At 48.1% G+C, this 25,401-nt stretch overlaps 1 protein-coding gene across 1 annotated transcript in view; it reads left to right on the top strand.

The window, feature by feature from the left end:
• Nucleotides 1-25,401, top strand: part of VIRMA (vir like m6A methyltransferase associated) — a 1,848,046-nt gene that overhangs the window by 219,974 nt on the left and 1,602,671 nt on the right. Inside the window, exon 4 of the mRNA XM_069621370.1 lies at nucleotides 12,401-12,449. Coding sequence (XP_069477471.1) covers nucleotides 12,401-12,449 — 49 coding nt within the window. The remainder of the gene's footprint in view (nucleotides 1-12,400; nucleotides 12,450-25,401) is intronic.

The raw sequence follows: 25,401 nt of genomic DNA, 5'->3' as shown, positions 1-25,401 counted from the left end.
AGAATCCTAAAGTTTTTGTGTCTTTGGAGACCTTAATGGTATTACCGTCTATGATGAATGATTGGTAGGAGGGATCTAATTTATTGAGACGTTGCGAAGAGCCTAAGATGAGGAGCTCCGTCTTGTTGTCGTTAAGACATAATTCGTGTTGGGCCATCCAGGCCTGGATGACCAGGTAGACGTCATTCAAGGCCTTTGTGTCAGCTTTGTAATCACCAGTGATGGGAATGAGTATCTGGGTGTCATCGGCGTAGTTGGTGTAGGACACACCCAGATAGTCAAGTACATCACTTTCTAACCATATTTGGAGTGTTAAACATTTGGCTTGAGAAAAGCAACTGCGCTGAATTATTTAGCAAATCTTGATGCGCTCCACCTAAACCGAATGGTTAAAGGCCCTACATACATAGCTGGGAATACTGTGAGTGGCACCTTTTGCAATATAAATATAGTCAACCAACTTCCCATACCATTCATGGATGCACCACCACTCGTGGAACCTTTCAGAGGGACCCCCACCATAATCAGACCATGGAAAGATAGACAAACACTACTGGAAAGCCTAAAACAAACAAGCTAACCGTCTCGATGGATTGACCAACCTCTGCACCGAGTGAGAAACTCCACATTTATAACTGGATTATGGCACCTTGGACATTCTCGCTCCAAAAACCAAAAACTAAACTATTTGCAAAAGGAAACTCATAAACTAGGGAAATTCTGGTAGAAAAACATACAAAGGAACAGACATCGGCAGAAATGCTTCTAAAGGGCTGTGACGTGATTCCCAAAGTATACAATCGGCACATCATGGCCAAAAGGAAATGTTTAAAATAGTTTTAAAAAAATTAAAACTAATGGCTTGTAACGCAACCCCCACTCGGATGCAAGAACAATGTATTTGCAGCCCATTTCAACAGCAAGAGCCTCAAAATTAAATAACACTTGAATAGCACGGACAGTACCCTCCACACCTCAATTGCGCACCACCCACGACTCCCAGCACCTCTGACGTCCTTTCGCCTCTTCTCTGCAGGGGATCTTCTAGCCACCTTGGGGGACAAGAAAGTTCCAAGTAAAATTGAGAGTAGACATTCCCTCGAGTCAGAATCTTGGTTGTTTAAGGGTTCTAGGGAGAATTAACCATGTTATGATGTAGAGGGCCCTTTAACTGGCCTGGCTGCTGACCCCACTGTTCAAGAGACACAGAGCCAATCCTGTTTCCTCTTGTGTTATGAAGGAGAACGTAAAAGCACTAAAGACTTTACCTGCATTCCTGAGCAATGACGAAGAGACGTGTGTCCGCTGCAATAGAGCCGATGACTTCACCGGTGTGGCTTTGTTGCCACCGGAGCCACCACCTCTTTCGACAATGCAGCCGCAGCATAGGTACTGTGCCGATAAGAAATGGGAGGATGGACAGTGAAGCTCTGTGGTTTTTAAGAATTGGTGAGGACATTATATCACGCATACGACTATTGAGCCCGAATGGACCATGACTTGCTAAGAGATACACTATCCCTGGAGGGGGTGAGAACATTGTACTACGCCTTTGTACTATCATTTAGGCCGGATAGCCTACGCAGGGCTAACAAAGAGATGAGATGGATCTAAATACCCTAGAGACGAGAACCTGTTGTCAAGACCCACCAGTGGGATAAGAGACCCAAGAGAACCAGACAGTCTGAAGGACCAGAGAGCTGAGCCAGGGCTGAGAAACCGAGCAACTCAGAGGATTGAGAATCACAATAGTTTCCAATGAGCAATAGAATCAGAATTTCCGGGCTGGACCAAGAAAACTAATCAAATTAGAATACCCTCACTGGAGGAGGTGAGCAAGAGATACTACAGAACCCAAAGTTCAAGTCCTGTTGTGACACACAAGTGACTGACACACAAGTGACTGACCTACAACACAAATATTGCAACTAAAGACAGAACATTTTGAGTTGAGTAGAACCTTGGTGAGGGTGGTCAGGAGTCCCTTTCTGCAAAGAGTAACTCGGAACTTGTTTTTGAACTGTACTTGTAGAGTGAGGGTTGGACTGCAAGGAAAGAACTGGAAATACAATTAGGTGGGGTTCACGCACCTGCTAGCCCAAGTCAAGAGGGGAGTAGGATACCTCTATAGGCTAATTTATGCCTGTTTGTTGTTAATGATAGGGTCAGTCAATAGGACAGAATAAGTTTGGGATGGAGGACAAACGTTATTTTGCAAGAGATTCTAGCTAGCACCAGTTTTGTTTTTTTTTGTAGGAAAGTCAATCGCCAGAGGTATGGATAGGTGTTTCTTTACATTAATAAACCTGAACCAATTGAACACTTGTCTGTCTCCTTTATCTGACTTATCACAATTCCTCTCCTTCCTCAATGATTCATCAACACCGGGAGTGCCCCACTTTTAAAATCAGATCACTGCTAAAAGAAATTACAGCCATCCCAAATGATCCTTCTAACTACCACACCAATTCAAACACCCCTTTCTTTGAGAAAATACTTGGAACATTCATATACAGCAAACTATGGGATTACATTGAAACAAATAACCTACTGAAGGAGGCCCAGACCATCAAGTTGTACCGATTCCACCCTATGCTCAATCTGCAAAGCACTCAAAAACAACAAAGGTGAAAACCGAGAAAGCACACTCATCCTTAAGGACCTCTCTGTTGACTTTGATACTATCAGTCAGGAGATCCTTCCAATGAGACTGAGACATTGGAATCAAAAGAACAGGGTTTTCCTGGATCATTCCCTCCTCACAGGTTGAACCAAAACCACCATTGTGGAACGCTTTAAATCCCAGAATAACCCAAGAACTAATACTTTCACCTTTGCTTTTAAACCTCTACATGACATCATTACTGGACCTCAAACGATTGCTATCACATGCTACAACTATGCAGTTGACACCCACTCTCCAAACTACAGAACAATTCGATAACACACCTCTCGGTCATAAAAACATGCCTTGCACAGGTTGATTCATGGATGACAACAGATTAAAACTCAACCCGCCACAACCGAAAAGATGATTTGTAACTCTGGGTGTTGTATTACTGCCTTAATCCTCTGGCCTGACGAGATGGGTGCATGCCCAATACTGCAGCCCACAGTACAAAAACCTCAGAACTACCATGGATATTTCTCACTCGTACCACAGGTAACCACTGTTAGAAACTTTCTTTTTTTTAACTTAATTTTTTGCCATTTTGTTTATCAGAACAAAACATTTGTCTTCACCAATGAAAGGAGACCTGAAAAGAAAAAACAAGACCTCCATCACTCGCTCCTTCCATGCCATCCCCTACTCCTCTTACCCCATGGCAACAGAAACCCCTTGTTTTCCTCACAACTTGATAAAAAGAGAAAGAAAAAGAAAAAACAATCTGCCAACATAATAATATGAATGATCCCCTTGGCCCCCCCTCCCCGACTCCTCCCCCTGTAACTTAATCAACGTTCCAATAGTTCCTGTCACCTGTATGTGCTTGGCTAGCAGTGTTTAATGTCTCAGGAGTATTGAGTAACAACCGATATATATTACATGGCTTGGCACCCCCAAGATATCCCATCCATTATCCCCTCCCGTCTGACGGTATCTTCTCCTTCACTCTCCCACCTTAACAGAAGTCCCCATTCCTTCCGAAATGTCCCCAAGTAATCATCCACCATCGCTGTCAACTTTTCCATCACGATCAAAGTCTGTAGCTTCTGTGCCCAATCCCTCGTCATTCCATCTTTGGGCTATCGCCAACCGCCCTACCCTAATCATCGCCTCCCACAACCTGGGGAGTCTGTATTCCTCCCTATCCTTTGCTGGGATGCCCAAGAGCATCTGAAGTGGAACTGAACACGCATAATGTCTTTAATCCAATTTGAGACTTCACCCCAATACATTTGCACCTTAGGACAATGCCACCACACAAGGGAGAGAGAACCCACTTGTCCGAACTTTCTTGGGCAAAGTGGGGGAAGCCCTGTGAACAGCCTCGATACTTTCAGGTGGGGCCTCTATGCCACACCTGCAGCATTTTATCTGTGTTCCATCGTGGAAGTGGATAGGTTACCGTGGAAGGTCACCTTAAAGATCTTTGCCCACTTATCTTCCGTTATCTCCCCTCCCACAAGATCTACCCTAAACCTCTTAAATGTTTGTCTCCTCAGTTACGCACAACATAATCCAAGCTCTGTGCAATCTTGATAGCGTACCCTTTCTCGAGGATGAGGAGTCAAGAACCTTCTGAAATGGAGTCGGGTCCCTGGACAAGGGTACCCCCATTTCGGGTCCATAAATGTGCCCTTGAGATGCTTAAAATCCAAGATTGTCACTGAACATCCCCCTACCCCAATGCATCCTGAAGCACCTCAAAGTCCAAAAAATAAACCTTTCTTAAATAACTGGCCAACTCTTTCAAGGCCCCTATCTGACCACAGTTTGGAGACTTTCAACCATTGGCATGAAAGACTAAACGGGGGTCCCCATACTGAGGACATCGTCAAGGGCTATGAGTACCCCTAGAGTGGGATGTTCCCTCGGCCTCCCTGGAACCTTTTTGCGTGGGGCCCAGAGGTAGCCTCTCACCTTCAGGTAAGTCCAGTATGTCCTCATCTCTTCCCTCATTGCTCGAGCATAACCTTCAGCTGAGCCGCCTTATAATAAAAGTGGAAGTCCAGGAAACCAACCCCCCCACCCCCAATCCCTTGGGAGCGTGAGGGTCGCCATTTTCACCCTGGGTATCTTATTCTGCCACAAAAATTTCCAGAGCTCACTAGATAGCTCACTAACAAAACCTGTCTGGGAGTTGTGCTGGGAGGGCTGAAAATAAGTATATAAGTCTGGGGAGCACATTCATCTTGATGGAGATCATTCTTCCATACCACAAGTGTATTAGCGGGGCCCACCGCCAGAGGTCTGCTTTTAATTTGCCCCATCAAGGGGTCATAATTGGCCTTCACCAAACCCCTGCGATCTCAAGTGGATCCCCAAATACTATATGTCCTGCTTTTCTACCCTCAGACCCATAAATCTGGCCCGAGCATACAGGCAGGATTCTTGCGTCCTTACAGGCATTATGCACAATTTCTCCACACTGATTTTGAGACCCGTAAGGTGGTCATAGGTCAAGATTTGTTTCAACAAGGCCAGGAGAGAGGAGTGAACACTAGTGAGATACCCTAAGATATTGTCCGTGAAAAGGAACAGCTTAAACTCAAGCTCATCACACTGCATACCCGATATTAACTGGTTTTCACGTATGGAAATCACTGGGGCGTTCCATAGTCAGTGCGTACAACAGTGGTAAAAGGAGACACTCCTGCCTTTTACCTCTCTGGAGTATGAAGGTGTCTGTTATCACACCATTTATCTGCACCCTTGCCTTCGGGCTCACTATACAAGGGCGCAACCCAACCTTGAAAATTAACACCAAATCCCATTTTCCCCAGGACTTTGATCGATCATGAACAGCCACTCCACCCTATAGAAAAACCTTCTCTGAGTCAATCGATCAGGCAGGCGTCAAAGTCAGTGGATTGAGCACTGCATCAAATCAATAGTTTCCCGTATATTGTCTGACTCCTGCCTCCCCAGCACAAAAGCACTTGATCTCCATGTACCAAGACCTGCTACCAACTATCCAACCTAGTTTCCCGGACCTTCACTAGAATTTTTACATCTGTGTTCAGGAGCGAAATGGGCGGATACGAAGAGAATAGCTTCGGGTCTTTGCCCTCCTTATATATAGACATTATGGTCGATATCGTGGCAGGTAAGACCTCTCCCCCTAGACTTGAAGACCCTCTCCAGAGAAGGGGCTAAGCTTGATCGGAAGGTCTTACTTAATGGAGAATCCGTCCTCGATTTCATGCTCTTAACAGGCTTGTATTATCTATTCCGCAGTGATGGGCTGATCCAAATCTCATGAAATGCCCGGGAGAGTCAGTCTGTCCAGAAACTAAGAGATCTGCGAGTCCTCACCCCTCCCCCACTCAGAGGTATATTATTTCTCACATACATGCACCTCGGGTATTATCTGGTTGCAGTTGCCCTTTCTTCCTCCAAAGTTCTTCCTGTTGCCTTCTCGCCCTCTGCCTTTTGGAGACAATTTGTATCAAAACCCCATGCATAGTTGCTTTGAACCCTTCTCAGAGTATCTGCACCGTTACCTCCTCATTATCGTTAAGTGAAATATTCGAGTCCACCAGGGTGCAGGCTCAAGAACGTAGCTGGAGCGTGTCTCCTGACCCAACGGGCTGAAAACTGGATTGAGCCCCCACTTTTGCTCCCCACCCCTGGTTGGAGGAATTCGAGACCAAGTGGTCGCTTATGACCTTGGCCACACGTCGACAAAAAATGGGGCGGATTGTGCCCCGTGGCGCTGAGTTGTCCAAGATGCGAATCTGTAAAGACTGGTAGGGGGTGTCTGTACTTCCGCTCTCTATATGGTAGAGGAGAGGCACAGAGGACCCCAGCCAAGATTCTCTATTATTGGTACGTGGTCGAGCAATCAAGGCCTAGCTTCTCAGGAGGTGATGCAGGCTGGTTCTTAAGTACAGTGTAGTCCCCGAACCCCCACAAAGGAATGTCCACACACTGTATTACTGAATACAGTCTTTATATAATTAATATTCAAAGGTATTTACACGATCACAATAACGCACTTTGTACTTGGAAGTCAATAATGATAAATATATACAATTCTAAAGTGGTACCACTAATGTTATCGAATCTCATTAAAGTGCATCAACTGTACAATTAAAATGTCACACAGATCAATAACGAGTAAACCAGCAATAGAGATAGGAAGGAACGCAAGGGGGTTGAAACAATAGGAAGAATACTGACCCCTACCACTAGGCACAGTTCTGTGTGGAGATCCCCCCCCCCCCCGGGCAACCTGTAAATAAAGATATATCGCACAAGCCTAGTCCATATGTTCAATAGTCTCACTTCTTCCTATTAAGGTTTTACCCCCCCAATGTACCTGGTGGAGTAGAGTTCTCCGACGATGCACCGACCGATCCTTCTTGAGTGCCTCCCTTTCAGGCGGGAGCCACGATCGTCGAGAGGTGTCGGGGAATCGACGGCCCTTCTTGAGTGCCCTCCCTTTAAGGTGGGAGTCACGGGTCGTCGAACGTCCGACGGTGAACAGGGTGAACTACGGCAGGGAAGTGACAGCTTTGTTCCTAGCGGTGCTCGTCGATGACAGAGCGTCGGCGTCCTGCAAGGAAGAGGCATGCGGGGCACCTCGGTGACGATAGTTCTGGACCGCAAAGAGATGATGAAGAACTGTGGCCCAGCAAGGGCGTCGAGTCGTCGGCGTCTCTGCGGTCTGTAGGTGGCGGGAAACCCACCGGTGGATGCTCCTCGGCGCGTCGCCGGTCGGGCCTTCTCCAGCGGGAGACAAGAGGATGCCGATGCAGATGAGAGCGTCTGATGATCAATTGAAGTTCTTAGGCAAACTGGAGCACTGCGGCTCCGGTTGGCGACGGCGGTCGTCGACAGTGGCGGACAACAATCCGAGTGCTTCTCCTTGGAGTTCCGCAGCAGTCCCCGTATCGGGTCGGCAGCCTGTCGAAGGTCTGTCTACCAGGGAGCATTGGCAAAGATCAGCTGTGCACGATGGTTCCTCGTAGCTCGGGAAGAGGGCGCCTTACCAGGTCCTCTCTGGGTCAGTCCTTGGAAACACGGCAGCCTTCAGATGTGAGGGAGAGCCACAGCACTCCTTCTCGACCAGCGGGGGTTTCAAGGTCAAGCGTCCATTACTCCAGTTACTCGTCGCAGTGGACTTCAGCTTCTGAACACGATTCCTAGCAGTGAGAGGTCCCCAGATATACTGTTGATCTCCCGTTCATTCCGCTGGGTCACACTCAAGCATCCAATCACGACTACGGGCATTCATGCAGGCAGGCAGCCAATCGGGCACACGAGGTATTCAGGCCATTCACTTCTCTCCAGACACTCGCAACAAGTTATGTGTATTGGGACAAGTACCGAGCCATTCAACACTCCAAGCTGCATTCATACCAGTTTCGGTCAGGGTTGTCTCCGTCATTGTGTCAACCACCAGATACTAGACACCCACAACACAGAATGCATATTCGTCACACACACTATTCACCCAGGTCCCACCCACAGGAGGTACCCCCAACATACATCCCCGGGAAGGCTCCAGCTAGTCTGGCCAGGCCTTCACAACAACACCATATATGGCGCTTCCACCTAACAGCTAGTCAGGGCGAAGGGACAGATTCAGGGCTTCCCAGGACTTTGGGTAAACAAGGTATTGGGGAATAGAAAGCAAGAGGCCACACGGGCCATCTTGTTTTCCATCTGGAATCAACGGATCCCAATGGCAGGGCCTGGGTATCACAAAATGGAGGATACGCCGCGCACCTGTCACATTCAGCATGGAGCTGCCACCAGCCCATACCCTGCTCTGCGGGCCACCCACAGGTGCCCAAAAACATACACTAGGGGCACAGGGTTGTACCCCCCACCCATGGGTGCCAGAACGGTATCCCACGGGTCTGTTCACTAAACCAAAAGAAAGAGAGCTGCACCTCCAGGAGTCCCACATGAACTCCTGTGCGTAAAACAGGACAGAACACACAATAAAAAGCAGTAAAGGACAAGGATATGGAGTTTCGAGACAATGGCCTGAAAAACTGCTGCTGGGCTGCGGCGAGGCCTTCCGTGGGAGGGGCCATTGAGTGACTGCCCTGAGCTTCCAAAACGTTCTGGCCCCCAATCCTCTGCAGGCGCGGATACATTGAGTGACGTTGCGCTAATCCCGTCCAGCACCGCCATATGAGGTCTCCCCAGGCCCCTGGAAATACATGGCGAGGAGGCCCGTGGACAGGCCACACACCCCGGGGAGTAGATAAGGGGCACTCAACAGTATACAGACCCCAGACAGAGATGAATCAGGACCCAGGGAGCCCCTGGGCACATACATGACCCGAGCGAGGACTGTCAGAGCTTGGAGGTCTGTGGCTGAGGTGTGGGCCCCCTAGTCGGGAAGAGGGGCGTGTGACTGCCTTGCTGCACCCCTGCTACTCAGGACTTTGTTACTGGGCGAACAGCGCCCAAGGAGTGCAGCGACAAGGTGTGGGCCCCCGGGCTCGGACCGGGGGCGTGTGCCCGCCTTGGTGGAGGTTGCTTGGAAGAGGGAAGTGCATGGCGACTGCACCCTGTCGGTGGTGGTGGAATTGGACAGGGGATTTTGACTGACCGCGTGGAATACCGTGTGGCCCCGGAATCCCCGGGACCAAGATCTGAGACCACTGAGGAAGGCGACTAAGGGTGGTTCTGGTGACACAGACCCCACCCGTGCTTGAGGAGGAGGCCCTGAGGAGGTATGGGGGTGCACTGAGTGTACCCCCACAGGAGAGGAGGCAGTGCTGCAGAGCAGGGCCCTACTAACAACGTGGAGGGAATCCCGTATAGAGGACTCCCCCCTGCCCCCCTATGGACTGGAGGACAAAATTCGAGCAATTTGAATTTCCACAGAGGCGGGGGTTGGAGTGTGCCACCTCGAATAAGATCATGCTGGAGGCAGGGGATGACCCATTGTCCACTAAGAGACATTGCCTCACTCCTAGGAGAGATTGGGGGGATGAGGACTGATCTTGATGGAAAAGTGGACAAAATTAATTGCAAAATCGACAAAAATGGACGAGAGGCTACAAGCAGTCGAGAACAATCAATCCTCCCTTGAAACACTGGAGAGAGACTCTGATGGATATGAGGTTGGCAGAGCTGGAGAAAAGAGTGGGGGAAATGGCTCTTAAAATTGATGATTTTGAAAACCGTTCGAGGAGAAATAACCTGAGAGTTTTTGGAATTTCAGAGAAAGAGGGATAATCGGACATAAACCTGCAGTGTGTCATCCATGAGACAGCGAATGCCTTGTTTGGAGATGAAGATATTGATGAACCTACAATTGACCGGGTGCACAGAGCGGGTGGGTTGGAAAGGGGGCCAAGATCAGTCCTCGCTCGCTTCTACAACTATCCAAACAGAAAATTCTGGAAAGAGCGAAGGAGTAGGGCACAGAGGCACTGGGCACTGCAAAAATTACAACTCACTTACGCTGACAAAGAGGCGTTTATGTGCCCCCCCCCCTCATGAAATGGCTCAGTGAGAAGGGAGTGAGATAGATAGGGCTTCTCCATATCCTTTGTGGTCGATGGCTATAGCTATAAATTGGTAACGGAAGATGATACAGAGGGTTATGGGGGAATTAATGGGCAAGGGGGAGTTTACGACGGAAGGAGATGTGAAGGGCCCTGAAGACAGTCAATGGCGTATGAAAGGGTCAAACAGGTGTAAAGTGCCAGGTTCAAGGAATTTCAGGAAATGTAACACCCCTCCAGCTTGGCAGCTGGCCCTTCCTGACTTAGATGCCCGTCACTTCCTCAGGGGAGGATGGTTATGGGTCGGGCACTCAAAAGCGTGTTATAAATAAACCTGCCCTGCACAAAGCTGAAATAAAATTAACCCCTTACTCAACTTTTGGTGGCACACTTCGCGGTGTGCCGCCATCCCTTTGTGACGCCGGTTCCCTTCACGCACTTGGATGGGAAGGCGCTGCAATTACCTTTCCGTTTTTTCAATTATATATATTGTTTTATTACTCTGCTTGTCCCCTGCTTTCATTTTTCCATTGATCGACTTTTTCTTTTTTTTGTTTTCCTGTTCTATATATGGATAGTGTGTCCGTGCATTTTTATTGCAGGGCAAGCCCTCCATAACCTGCTTCTATGCCCCAACACCTTTCCCTACCCTTAAATATTTTTTTTAAATATTCACTACCCCACCCCCCATGGGGAAATGCTATGAAAAAATGCAGCAAAAAGCAGTGAAAAAAATGGGCGTGGAACGGCTGTGATGAGTTGGGCCGGTACTACCCTTGCAGCTAACTAGCCAACGCCTCCCAAGAGCAGAGTCATTAGATAGGCATACAAGTAATGGATACTTCTGGAATGCATTCAACACCATAGGTTTTCCCCTGTCTCTTTAATCTGCTCCACTAACTCCTCCCACCCCTCTTACCTAGCCACGCACAGTAAGCCTAACATTGTTGGCAGATGTGCTCTATATAAGACCACTTACCTTTCTCACCGGTCACTGCTTAAGTATGGGTGTAACAATGCCGAGTGAGCTCACTCATTAAAGCTGGTCCAAGCTAGGATACTTGTAATTTGTTTGTTGTTGATTATACCCATATGATGTGCAATTAGGCTGCCACATTGCCTGTGTTCTTTTGAACACTTTAATCCACGGGTTGACCAGCATGTAGTAATAACCACAATGTGTGAAGGTTTCCACAAACCTGGTGCCTTGATTAAGGCACAGTCTTCACACTTGACTGTCCAGGACTATGAGAAAGGTGAAAAATTAACTATATAGAAAGGTAGAATAGTAACATAGAGGCATAACCTATCAACAAGAGAGGACATGCTGTTTGAGACTTAGAGGGGAGCATGTGCAATTTCCCTGCTTCATCTCTCCCTTTTGTTGGTCTGTGGCATGTATCCCCTTGTTCCCATCCTCTGTTTTTCCTGCTTCTTTTCCTTTCGGATACTAAGGTCTGGATACACCTGGTGGGGGCACAGTATTCCAGCTCTCTGACAGACCTAAGCTCTCTGGTAGTTATACAGTGGTATATGGTGCAGGATAAAACACAATAAACCAAACTAATTAACATTTGTGGCTAGAAAACATAGAACCTGTATAGAGTGGGACCTGTGCCTTGAAACCATATTATAGATCATTATGTTTATTTTGCTACATGTGCTTCCGCCAAAGATTGAAAACTACCTTGCAGAATTGTTGTGCAGTGTGGTTATGGTTGGAGATTATGATTAAAATGTTCAGTGTGGCATGTATCCCCTTGTTCCCATCCTCTGTTTTTCCTGCTTCTTTTCCTTTCGGATACTAAGGTCTGGATACACCTGGTGGGGGCACAGTATTCCAGCTCTCTGACAGACCTAAGCTCTCTAGTAGTTATACAGTGGTATATGGTGCAGGATAAAACACAATAAACCAAACTAATTAACATTTGTGGCTAGAAAACATAGAACCTGTATAGAGTGGGACCTGTGCCTTGAAACCATATTATAGATCATTATGTTTATTTTGCTACATGTGCTTCCGCCAAAGATTGAAAACTACCTTGCAGAATTGTTGTGCAGTGTGGTTATGGTTGGAGATTATGATTAAAATGTTCAGTGTTCGTGTGAAACATTAATCAGACATTTAAAACATATTAAATGAATCAATCATCCTGTATATAGATTGTCCAACAAGTTTGTTCTTGCTGCTCTCCTGTACTGTGCAATTTGAAATGTTGCCGAAACGTTACTTAAGCTTTTTCTCTTACTTTTTATACAGCTTGGACTATGATGAGAACACCTCCATTATTTTTAGGCCCAATTCAAAGGTAAGGTGTACGACACATTGGACTTTATTGCTTGTTTTGTAAATTCCTTGGTGGCTTGTGGATTTGAAATGACTGCTGGTGGGTACACTTCCTTTGATGGATTGACAGGTGTGACAGTCCTTCAGCTCGCGTAACTTCTACCCAGGGTAGAACTCCTTTCAATGAGGTTAGGGAGTTGAGGCCGCTAACCAATAGTCCCCCTAGAGGTGGTAACATGTGGGAGCATCTCATCGAGAGGGACTCCTCTCCTCAGGATAAGGACGCTTTTGTGATACACTGCACCCTTAAACCTGTAATGCCTGACCCTTCTACACATAAGCTCACGTCTGAAACTGTTATTGTAAAATATCAAACCACCCTGATGTCTTAGGCACAGGGACACACAAGACCTTGAGAACGCTACAATTAATTGGGACGAAGGATTTATCAGCTGCTGTCATTTGGACTGATGTTCTGCTGGGGCCGTCACTGCTATTGAAACTGAACAGCAAACGACTGTGCTTGTTGTCTTTTGACCGTCCGGCAGTGGCCGTGCGGTTATGGTATGCTGAGAGCTGTTGTACTTCCAGAAGGGGAACCCGGCGTGCGAGGGGGCTGCATTAAATCCCGTAAGGCTGAACTTGGGCTTCGGGAGACTGCAGCGAGGCACGTCTCTCAAAGTTGGAGACAAGTAGCAGGATGCCTGATAAACACCTTATGAGATGTTTGGGCACTGGCACTGTAAACCTGGAGAGATGGAAAGGTGGTGGTGTGACCTGTAGTGGGTGGACCATTGGTTTCGACAACACTGCCGAGATGCCTACCGTAGCCTACAGCAGAGCCGCATAGGCCAATGTGCGCAGAGTACAAGAGATTATGATGGTGGTGTGACCTGTCGAGGGTGGAGTGAGAGGTACGACAACTGCGCCGAGACCACCACCAGCAGTAGTTGGCTGTGGAGAGAACAGGCCGCTTAAGTAGCTTGGAAGAAGTTGTTGAAGTACAGAGTGGACCCGCGAAACTGGTGAAGAGTTCCACGGGTGAAGGTAACTGGAACAAGTGCAAGTCTGGGAGGGAGCTGGGAAGATGATGCTGTAAGCAATGAAGAAGCTGTAGTAGTAAATCACGTTGTTCGTCAACTCCCTGTACAGTTTGGCAGAGTGTGGTGCTGGAGAGTGAAAGGTAGGCCATACTTGTACCCCTTAAATACATTGGGGTACCCCTTGATCACGCTCAAACCAGAGTAAATGCACCCCTCTATGGAATTAAGGCCATGAATCTATCTTGCAAGAGATAACAAACTTTAATCTTTACAAAGATGAGGATTGGGGGGGAATGGCAGAGGACTCTGCCATTCCGACCAGCATTCTGTCTTCCATGGCTGGCTCCTGCAGACTTGATGGCAAGCAGGCACCTTTATACTCTTCAACTTGGTCACTGGATACCGGCAGAGCTCATCCAAAACTGTTCTTCTTGCCATACAAGGGATGCTGCAGTCTCCAGTGTTGCATAGCTAGGTTTTAATTTGGACCAACCTACTTTAACATACTGTTGCATCTGCAGGAATACATTGTCGCTCTTGCTTAGCATCATTTGCTATGTTATAAACATTCCACATCTTCCCGCCATACTCTCAACACTTCACTCAACAAAATGATATTTGATCTGGTGCAGTAATTTCTACAATAAATCCTGTTTTCCCCATAATACTCTGTCGTGCATTGAATCTGTACACTCCTATTCTTAGTCTGCATGGGTTTTTGATGAACAGAAACAGCTGCTCGTCCACTTTGTGTACTCTGAGAGAATGAGCCTCGGTGACACAATGCCTGTAGTCTACTTTTAGCACAGGCCGCATACCTTCTGGCAGAGAGCCTGCTTTGAGATAAGCTAAATACAATGTAACCGTTTTACAAATATATTCAGCAAACTAGTTACTTGCACCTTATATTTCAAGCCTAACTATCTTTATTTAGTTACCGTCCTCCCCGGTGGACTCTTGTAATGCTTAGAAAACAGTTAACAGAAGTCTTGCCTAATTCTAAAGTACTTGGGAAGTTTGGGAATAAAGGAAAGTCCTAGGCTCCTTCCAAACAAGAGTTGAGAGACTCTGGGAGCTTTTTCGGCATCCCAGTGGGGGCAGGATAAATAGTATAAAGAAAGTTGAATGTGTGGAAACCTCCTTATAGGAATTACAGGTTTTGCTGAAAACTATCGGGAACATTGGGGAAGCATCTATGAGTAAGGAGTAATTTTCCAAACACCACCAGCATCCTGTAGAACTTTGTTTTTGTTGTTGTGAGTTAAGGAAAGCTCTGAACTTTAATGGAACTTTTATTTTGCGAGAACAGCGTGTTTGGGACACTTTACACCCAGGGGAAGGGAGTTATTCGCCTGGATAACGATCAGAATACTATTTTTTAATTTCTTTATTGTAGTGAAAGGGATACTGGGTCGTTGTCTTTTTTTATTTGGACTTCACGGACTACCTGACAAGTACCCGACTTTCTTTCGTTTTTGGTAGGGAAACCCCATTAAGGACGGATAGGTTTATTTCTCTTTAGAATAAAAGTTTATATCCATCATTATGGTACCAATTGGTCAGTCTCTCCATTCTTTGTCGCCACACAGGCCAGTTGCTGTTTTAATGAGTTTCTCTGCAGAAATGCATGTTCTTTGGGAGGAAAAAAAAACTTATTTGTGTCACGGTAAGGTACATTCCACAAGATTACTCCTAACTGTGTTGTGACAAATCCTTCTGGTACTCAGCGGGAGGATCTCATGGGGAGGGACCCTCCACCCTAATAGGACTTGGGACAACCATCCAGGGAGAACGCAGTAGAATTCCCCTCGATCCCCCTCACCTAACCCTCCTCTTCCTTTCCATCCCATGTACATGTGTCGTGTACATAGTAGTAACAGTACTGGGACGATGAAGAACATAGTCGACCTAAGAGAGATCTGTGGTAAAGGCACTGGGACGAAGCAGTCGGGTCTACCTTGACAACTCTTATGGAAATACTGGGAGCCGGTGCAGAGGAATGAAGAGCGATCCTCAAAACACTATGGAGCAGTCTAGTGTTTCAGGAATTCTGATTTGGAAAGTAATAAAAAAAAATGGAAAAGGTAAAACCAAGCACACAGAGGCCCGCCCTGTTGGAACTGCAAGTGCAGATTCTGACTGGAGCGAAGAAGCAACATGGTTGCTAGCTGGCACCCACGAGAACCTTCAGAGGGGTTCCAAATCACTCCAGCATGGATGGACCAACCGGCAGCGGGGAAGCCCTGCGTCGAGCCGAAAGCAGCGATGGAAGCGTGCTGCCGAAGGAAGCTGCACAGCCCAACAGGTGCGGAATGCTGCAGAGTCACTGCAGCCACCAGAGAGCCACAGAGACCATAGAGAAGCATGCAGGAAAGGCCAAGACCGACCAGAGACAACCAGTAGACACCCAAAAGGTACCTGGGTGACCGGGATGGTTGGTGGGTCTGCACAAAAGAGAAACGCAGGTCTGGGAACCGCGCCCAATTGAGAAGAGCATCACAAATCCTCTTTTCGGCAGAGTACCTGGTGTGAGCCAGGCCAGCTGGCCAACAAATATGTCACAATTTAATGATGGACCAAAAGGTATATGAGAAGAAAGCCCCTAGGTGGGTGAAACATATGTTGGCTAAAATGAAATAAAATAATAAATAATGTAATATGGACATGGATTTTTTGTAGGATTATCTTCAATGAACATTGAATGTAAAATACTTTGTGATTTTGCTGAACTTGTAGCATATCTTGGAAAGCTTTCCAAACAATTTGCAATATAACTGGGCGAGCACATGCGATATGGCAATATAGTCTTGTTTCATTTAACATCATGTGGTTTGAGTGGTGTATCAAATCGAATACATGCTAGCGTCTAGATACCCGGACATGTAGAATCCAGTTATTTGGCGCAGAAAGACACGTTTGAACCGTGTATCTCTTGAATCACAAACTCCATTACAGGGCCCTGTGGCAGGTCAGAAGGCGGACGCTGACTCTTATAAGACATTTGTAAACTATTCTTTATTAAAGATTAGAAAATACCTGTCCCTACTTCTGTGGGGTGTTCCCTGCCTAATAAACTGGCTAAGGTGCCTGTCAGTCGTCTGGGAACGTCTTTAAAGAATCTGTCCACCGTCCAAATTAACTCTACCACTATCGAAACAACTAAGGTCAGGAGAATTACTCCCTTTTCCTGAGTTTGGCTTTTTGCAAGCTTTTTCTCAATAGCTGATTTTCAAATCTTCTCTCGTGACTTCTTTGATCAACTGTCGTTCTCTCAATACATCTCTGTATGGAGTCTCTCTGACTCTTGACTAATATCTCTTCTTACGAGTGATTTCATCACACACTTCTTTTAGAGCTGTACTCTTTTCCTTGCTGAGGCTTTTTATACATTGAGTGTGACGAGTAGGAGTACTCGTATGACAATTGTCCTTCACTTCCTTTGGTTTTACTGTTATTGTCTTTGTCGAAGACTGATCCGAGGTTTCTCACCATGAATCTCGTTCACTTCTCTTGCTTTCTCAGATTCGTCTCTTTATATTGACCGAGAAGCTTATGAACACTGGTGATTCATGTTTACTTCACTTGCTGTCCTTGCTATCGCCGAGTTACCTTGACTGAGGCGAGTAAGAATGTTTGGATAACAATTATCTGTTTCCCTCCCGGGTCTCCTGCTTTCCCTTTTACCTGTTAACCTCTGGGATAACGTCACTGGGGGTTCTTTTTGGTGCGGTTGGGTTTCTCTCTTCCACAACATGGCACGGAAACAGCCTTAATTGATCTCAAAGCCCAACTAAATCAACTTAGAGACAATGGAAAACTAGCGCTACTCCTCCTTCTCGACCTCTCAGCTGCATTTGACCTAGGTCAAATGCAGCTGAGGACCACAAGGTCTTATGCAGCCACTTGGACTCAGCTGCCCATTTCTCCAAGGAGGCTATAGTATGGATACTTTACTTTACTTTACTTTACTTAGTAACAGGACTATGAGAGTCTTCTCTATGTCAGCAGCAGCAGACCCCATCCCCATCATTTGTGGGTTGCCCCAGGGATCATGTGTCTCAGCGACCCTGTATAATGTATATACCAAGCCCCTTTTTGATGCTCTGGACTATCTGGGTATCACCTATACTAACTATGCAGATGATACTCCGATCCTTCTACCACTTACTGGGGATTATGATAAGGCTTTGGCCATGGTGAATAGGATTAACAGCATCGTTCAGGCATGGATGGCCGCTCATGGCCTCTGTCTGAACGATGATAAAACTGAGCTCCTCATCCTTGGCACACCCTCCCACCTTACTAAATTAGGCCCTGATTATTCCTCCTTCACAATCGATGGTAACTCCATCACAGTTGCCAAAGAAGTAAAAACCCTAGGTTTTTATCTGGACTCCACTCTAGCTTTCAGCAAACAGGTAAACACTTTGGCTTCTTCTACCGCATATACCTGCAAATTAATTGGAGCCGGCAAACGATTCCTATCGCCTAATAGCTGCATGATATTAGCCATAACCCTCATCCTGTCCAAATTGGACTACTGTAACGCACTTTACATTGGTGCCAACAAATACATCATTAAGAGAATACAGATACTTCAGAACAACGCCCTTAGAGCCGCACTTAGTATATCGAGGAAAGAACATATTTCTGAGACTAGGAGACAACACAAGTGGCTATCCAATTATGACAAAATCTGTCTGAAGTCCACATCGCTCATCCACAAATGCCTTAATAATAAGGCACCATGCTACTTGACAGAAATAATCAATAGGAAATCTTCAAGTAGACCCACTAGAACAGCTAACTCTAATTGTCTCCTTGTAGCTCGATTCAAACTTTCTACAATTGGGGGCACTAGCTTCCCGGTCAAGTCAGCAGTATTGTGGAATGCCGTGCCACCACCTCTGAGAGCGGCCCAAACATTTACCAAATTCAGACAGAAGCTGATTAACTGGTTCAAAGAGAACGACAAGTAAACTTCTCAGCCCAGTTTCACACCACCTGTAAATAGCTTAAAATGCCTTGTAAAATACATCTTTGCCTGTACACTGTTACATTACATATATATGCCTGTATCTTCTTGTGCCTGTATATTTTTCTTCTTTCCTATGTCTGTATACTATGATTTGTACTTATGCCACATGTAACTAAGCCGAAAGCCTTCTTTTATTTTCTGCTCCCTGATACCCTTGGGGGGTCGCTTATCCCACCATGGAATCGACACCGGAGGAATGGGCTTCCTTCGGGAAGCAGATGTTAGCGATTCTTGAATCGCAGGGCATCGGTCCGTCTGCGCCTCCGAGTGGGGTCGGTCGGCACTGGTCGAGAGACACCGCTCGTACGCCTTCGTGCTCGGGTGGTCGGCACGGCTCACGGAAAGGTCCCGCTCGGACAAGTGTAGCCGTTCTCGCCATGTCCGTTCCAGGTCCCGGTCCTTGACGCGCTTGAGACTGTGTGATCCTGTGCCGTCTTTGAGGAAGACGTCGACGCCTGTGGCGCCGAGGTCGTCGACGATTTCTCTCGAGGCGCCGCCTCCGAGGGGGTCGTCGACGCTGTCGGCACCCAGGTCGTCGAGAGACACACTCGGAGCTCCGGCTTCGAGGCCTGTGTCGATGCCGTCGATGCTGGCGGCGCTGCAGCTGACGTCGACGCCGATTCTCTCAACGCCGGTGCCGACTCGTTCGGCGCCCTCAACACCTTTCGAGGCGGTGGTGTCGGAGGGGCTCTGTGGCACGGGGTTAGCCCCTAGGAAGGCTCTGACTAATGTCGGGGATAGCTTTGGTCCCCAGGTGTCTTCCTCTCACCGCCTAGAGTACATTTCAGAGGGTGATAAAGGCTCCTATGAAGGCTTGGTTCTGGTAACAGTACCAGATGAGCTTCTCTCGGGCCATAGCCAGTTTGATGACCTGAGGCAGTCACTGCATGATGCCAGTGGACTGGACACCTCTCCGGAGGTTGAGTTTTGTAGGCCGGAGCCTGGCACTCATGCCGATTCTTCATACCGGCGCCTTATGTCTCGGGTCACCAAGTACTTGGGTTGGTCGGCTCCCCCAGGGGAGTTCGTTCAGGATGATTTCACGGATATCCTTGATCTTGGTCCCCCCACTGATCCGGTATTGCTGTTTCATATGGCTCTGCAGAGAAGGGTGGCGACGGCTTGGACTGCTCCGGAGAGTCTCTCGGCAGTGGGCAAGTCTTTGTTGCGAAAATGCCGTCCATCCAGTAGCGACCCCTGCTACTTGTCCAGGCACCCAACTCCAGAGAGTTTGGTGGTGCAGGCGGCTATGGCCCCGGCAAAGCAGGCGTCATATCCTACCATCCCTCCGGATAGGGACGACAAACGTTTTGACGGCTGGGCGAAGAAAGTGTTTTCTTTAGGGGGTATGGCGCTTCAGGCGGCCAACTCCATATGTGCCTTGTCTCGTTTCACACACACTCTGTGGAACTGTGTTGCATTAGCAGCTGAACATATTCCCGAAGGGGACGAACGGGATGGTTTCCTTGCTATGGTTCAGGATGGCAAGGATGCCATGTGTGAGGCCTTCAGTCGGGTTTGGACCTGGCAGATTGTGTCAGCCGGTCCATGGCGGCGAGCACCGTAATACGCAGGTTTGCGTGGTTGCGGAAGTCTGGGTTCGCTCCTGATGTGCAGTCCTGGCTCCTCAACATGCCCTTTGACGGTGAACATCTTTTTGTCAGCAAGGCTGACGAGAGCCTTGAGAGGTTGCAGACCTCCAAAGCTGCAGCGAAGTCGTTGGGCGCTGCAGTTCGACAACCTCCGCCTTTTCGTCCTAGGGGACAACAATGGAGGGAGGTTCCTTTCGCTATTACTCGTCCTTCAGTAAAGGGAGAGGAGCTATCAGTCAAAGAGGCCACCGTAAGAGTGCCAGAGGTAGAAAAAAAGGTACTCGAGGTGCCAAGGTCACTCGGGCAGTTGCCTCTTTGCCCTCAGGCAACGCCGCAGATGCTACCACTCACTCATGAGGCCAGGTCCCATGGTTCGCTGGTTGGGGCGAAGGCTGGCGCAGCTTCTTGTAGAGTGGCGAGCCATTACTTCAGATGTGTGGGTTCTGGAGATCATAACCCACGGCTACTGTCTCCCTTTTCGGCAGAGGCCTCACGACAATCCATCGGGGAATCTCTCTTTGAAGTGTCCGGATCCACTCCTTGCGCAGGAAATTCAAGCCCTGCTGGAGAAAGGCGCCATAGAACTGGTGCCTGTAGCGGAGAGGAACAAGGGATGGTATTCCCCTTATTTTTTGATTTCCAAGAAAGACGGGGGATTGAGACCCATCATGGACTTGCGCGGTTTGAACAAACTCCTCAGGAAGGACAAGTTCAAGATGGTTACTCTCTCTCAAGTCCTCCAGGCCCGTCAACTTCAGGATTGGTTGGTGTCTCTCGACCTCAAGGACGCTTACTTCCATGTGCCGATCCATCCCAAGCACAAGAAGTACCTGAGGTTCGCGGTTGGCGACTCGCACTTTCAGTTTTGGGTCCTGCCGTTAGGATTGACCTCCGCCCTGAGGGTTTTCACCAAGCTCATGGTGGTGTTGGTAGCGCATCTCAGGAAAGGGGGGATTCACGTCTACCCCTACCTGGATGATTGGTTGATCAGGGAGAGCTCTCCCAGGCAAGCCCTGGATCATCTGTCCGTCACCTGCCACTCCCTTCACAAGCTGGGCTTCTCCCTCAATTTAAAGAAGTCACATTTGACGCCAGCACAGCGGCTCCAGTACATCGGAGCAGTGCTCGACACATCCCTGTGGCTGTTTTCCCCCCCATGTGAGGGCTCTTCACATTCAGCAGATGGTGCACAAGTTTCAGCTTGCCCAGACTCTCCCAGCGTCCGAGTTCTTGAGACTGCTCTGCCTCATGGCATCCTGCATTCTTCTGGTGCCAGAGGCCAGGTTGCGGATGAGATCTTTGCAATGGGCACTCAAGCTCCAGTGGTCTCAGTCCTCCGGCAGGATGTCGGACCCTGTTCAGGTGCCACCCTCGGTCGCCCAGCACCTTCTGTGGTGGGCCGTCGAAGGCAATCTGATGAAGGGGGCCCCATTTTGGCTGCCCTGGCCGGAGGTGACGGACGCATCCCTCACGGGATGGGGAGCTCATGCCAATGAGTTGACAGTCAGCGGTCGATGGTCTCCGTCGGAGTCCAGACTCCATATCAATCTGTTGGAGCTGAGGGCCGTCAGGCTAGCCCTGAAGGCTTTTCTGCCGACTGTGCGAGGAGAGTGTCCTGATTCTAACGGACAACACGGTGGCCATGCACTACCTCAACCAAAAGGGGGGGCAGGGTCACTTCCTCTGTGCAGGGAGGCGATGCAGCTCGAGTTCTGGGCCATCCAGCAGGAAGTTTCAATCTCGGCTGTTCATCTGGCCGGAGACGACAACGAGACGGCGGACGCTCTGAGCAGGCAGAGCGTGATCTCTCACGAGTGGGCGCTGGCTCGGGAGATTCTCCTGGAGATCTTCGCCCTTTGGGGGACCCCTCAAGTGGATCTGTTCGCCTCCAGTGTCAACCGGAAGTGCGAAAGGTTCTGCTCGCGGGAATTTCCTCCAAAAGGAGCCTTAGACGCGTTTGTGGTGGAGTGGTCATTCCCACTGCTGTACGCGTTTCCTCCAGTCCCCATCATCCCGCAAGTACTGCAGAGGTTACGGAGGTTCGGTTCCCGGATGATCCTCATTGCTCCGGCGTGGGCCCGAAGGATGTGGTACCCGGACCTTCTCGACTTGTCCATCTGCCCTCCACGTCGTCTTCCCTACTGAGACAATCTGCTCTCACGGGAGGGGGGTCAGGTTCTCCATCCAGAGGTCAGATCCCTCAACCTTCACGCTTGGCTTCTGAAAGGTTGAGGTATAAGGATTGGGACCTCCCTGAAGAAGTGATGGAGGTGTTGCTCTCGGCCCGGCGGCCGGCAACAAAGTCTCTGTGCCGTTGGAGAAAGTCCTGCGACTGGTGCAGAGTTAAGAATGTGGATCCTTTTGAGTGTGACATTCCCATGGTTCTGTCTTTTTTGCTTTCCTTGGCCCACAGGGGCTTGCAAGTGGGAACCATTAAAGGTTTCCTGGCGGCGCTGTCCATATTTAAGCGCTCGTCTGAAGAATGTTCCTATTTTAAGATTCCTTCAATTTCTCAGTTTATGAAAGGGCTCGATAATGTGTTCCCTCCGTCACCTTTTCTGGTGCACGGTTGGGATTTGAACCTTGTTCTTAAGTTTCTTATGGGTGCTCCGTTTGAGCCTTTGCATTCTTGCCCTTTGAGACTGTTCACTCTGAAAACTGTTTTTTTGGTTGCGGTTACTTCCGCTCGCAGAGTGAGTGAGTTACAGGCACTTTCAGTTAAGCCACCCTTCACTGTGTTTCATAAGGACAGGGTTGTCCTTAGAGTTCGTCCTTCCTTTCTTCCGAATGTGGATTCGGAATTTCATTTGAGCCAGAAGGTTGTTCTTCCGGCGTTCTATCCTCCTCCACATCCTGGTAAGGAAGAGGAGAGGCTCCATAGGCTTGAACCTAGGAGAGCGTTGAGCTTTTATATTTCGCGCATGTCCCGGGTCAGAGTGGATGATCAACTTTTCATTGGTTACGCTGGAAAGCATTTGGGACAAGCTGTGACGAAACAGACTTTGTCTCGTTGGATTATTTTAGTTATCTCCGAGTGTTACTGATTGGCGGGTAAGGACCCTCTGGCTGGCTTGCGGGCCCATTCTACCAGGGGAGTGGCTGCGTCTACTGCCCTGCAGAGAGGTGTTCCTATTCGTCACATCTTTGATGCAGCCACCTGGGCTTCAGTACATACTTTTGTACGTCACTACTCCCTCGATTCCATCTGATGGCAGGATCTGGCCTTTGGCAAAGCAGTCCTTTATTCCGCAATTTGATTGGGCATGCTAAATTTGTGTTCTAAATTCTTTTCCCCCCTCCTTGCTTGGTACTGCTTTGGGAGTCTGTCATAGATATGAAATACGTCGGAGGACCCAAATCCCTCGAAGAACAAGTTACTTTCTTACCTGGTAACGTTCTTTCAACGGGATGGTCCGACGACGTATTCCATATCGCTCCCTCCCTACCTTCCCCGCCGCAAATTTCTTTTGCGATTGCAGCTTGCGTTCCGCAAAACCTTGTGTGTCTGACTGGCAGAAAACTGGTGTCACACGTTCTGGGGGAAAAAACTACTATTGAGGCAACGGGCGTTGTGCGTCCTACTTATCACATCGGGTGACGTCGGCCGTCGGAGGAGGTCCTCGGGGACGGCGCATCGACGTCATCGACGCAGGATGCAGACGCCGAAGATTTTCCAAAGCAGCACAGCTGTGGACATTACCTGTCATAGAAAAGGAATACTTTGTCGGACCATCCCATCGAAAGAACGTTACCAGGTAAGTAAGTAACTTGTTATTTCCTACTATTGTGCCTTTCTACCGTAGGCTGAATCCTTAGCTGCAGTACAGCACCCATGGGTGACCATTTTGTCAAAATGGCCCCGGTCTTCATTTTAGGCCATTTTCTGTTAGTGAGGTCTTTCTTGGGTTTTACTCTGTGCGTTGAGCCAGGTTTGAGCCCCATGTTTGTTTTGCCTTTGGCAGGCTTCGGCCCTGGAGCCCTGATCTGTCTCGAGACAGGATATGAGGGAGGCTCCCAAAACTCCACTTTCCTTTGTCTTTAGGAGTGCCTGAATGCAACCAGTCGGGATTGCCTGCTGTGTGATTGACAGCCTAGGCTGTGCATGAATGGGAGGAACCTGCTTAAAAGGCAAGGGTTTTGGGACTGGAGGCAGAGTCGACCACTGAGAGAAATACCAGACGAAGACACTGTGAACAAAGCTTGCTGCATCCTCCTGGACATTTGAATTGCCCCGTGAAGCCCTGCTGCTGTGCTGAAACTTCTTTTTCAATTCGACAGAGAAGCTCTGGAAGGGATGACTTCTTTCCTTGGGTTAGTGGGACCAACTAACCCTGAGACGAACTCCAATGAACCATCTTCCCTGACTGGCTGTACTACTTCGCTGCTGCAAGAACCGAGTGCCAGTGGTAGAGAAATCCGTAGTAGAGTTCAACGTCTGAAATCCGGAACCTCCAGAAGCAGGATGACCAGAGCTCCAATCCCCTCACCAGAGTGCAGCACCCAAGGAGTGAAGGAAGCCCAACCGGTATCAGAGATCCGCAACAGTGTTATTTACTAAGTGCTGAAACCACCAAGTGCCGCTGAATCGAAAAGAGCCCGTAGCTGCCGACGACCTCCAAACTACTGCCGCAGGAGCCCTCCAGACGTCCTCCCTTGTGTCCCCACGACTGAGGCTCAGGAACACAGGGTCTGCATCATAATAGGACAGAATCCAGCTAGACCACGCTTCTGCAAACCAGAGGTACTGTTTAGGCTTGGGGTACTTACCTCATTGTCTTTTTAGCTGTGCTCTTCTCAGTTGGGAATTGCACCTTTTCCCAGGCTTAACAGCTTGTGACCCTACAAGTGATTTTTAAAAACTCTCTAACATTGTGCAAGACGTTTATCTAGGAAGTGCCTCAGCGCCATAGCCTGTTTCAATTTGACTTTGTCTGTCCTGGCTCCGTGCAGACTCTTCTAGCCTATTGCCTTTGATATTATTTGTCCCTCATAGGTGCTAACTTGTTTTAGACTGTTATTGCTGGGAAAGGCTTGTCTAAATTTCATTGGAAGATTTAAGTGTCCTTGCATATATTGAGAACCTGTTTAACCTTTTTCCTTCCCTAAACCTTTCCTTTCTGCAACCTCAGAATCTGCAAAGTATAACTAGGGTTATCTATAAATGCCATTACTGTCCTTATAATTGAAGTCACCTCAGGTTTATGAAATTATGTATGATGCATATCCAAAGATCATCCACTAACTTGTTCTGATTCTGAAAAATATTTTTATTAAAGTATATATTTATTGTTATTACACTTA

The sequence above is a fragment of the Ambystoma mexicanum genome, chromosome 5q (assembly GCF_040938575.1).
Source record: "Ambystoma mexicanum isolate Mex_15411 chromosome 5q, UKY_AmexF1_1, whole genome shotgun sequence".
Taxonomy (NCBI): domain Eukaryota; kingdom Metazoa; phylum Chordata; class Amphibia; order Caudata; family Ambystomatidae; genus Ambystoma; species Ambystoma mexicanum.
Note: the sequence above shows the minus strand (reverse complement) of the source record. Positions and strands in the feature narration are given on the sequence as shown.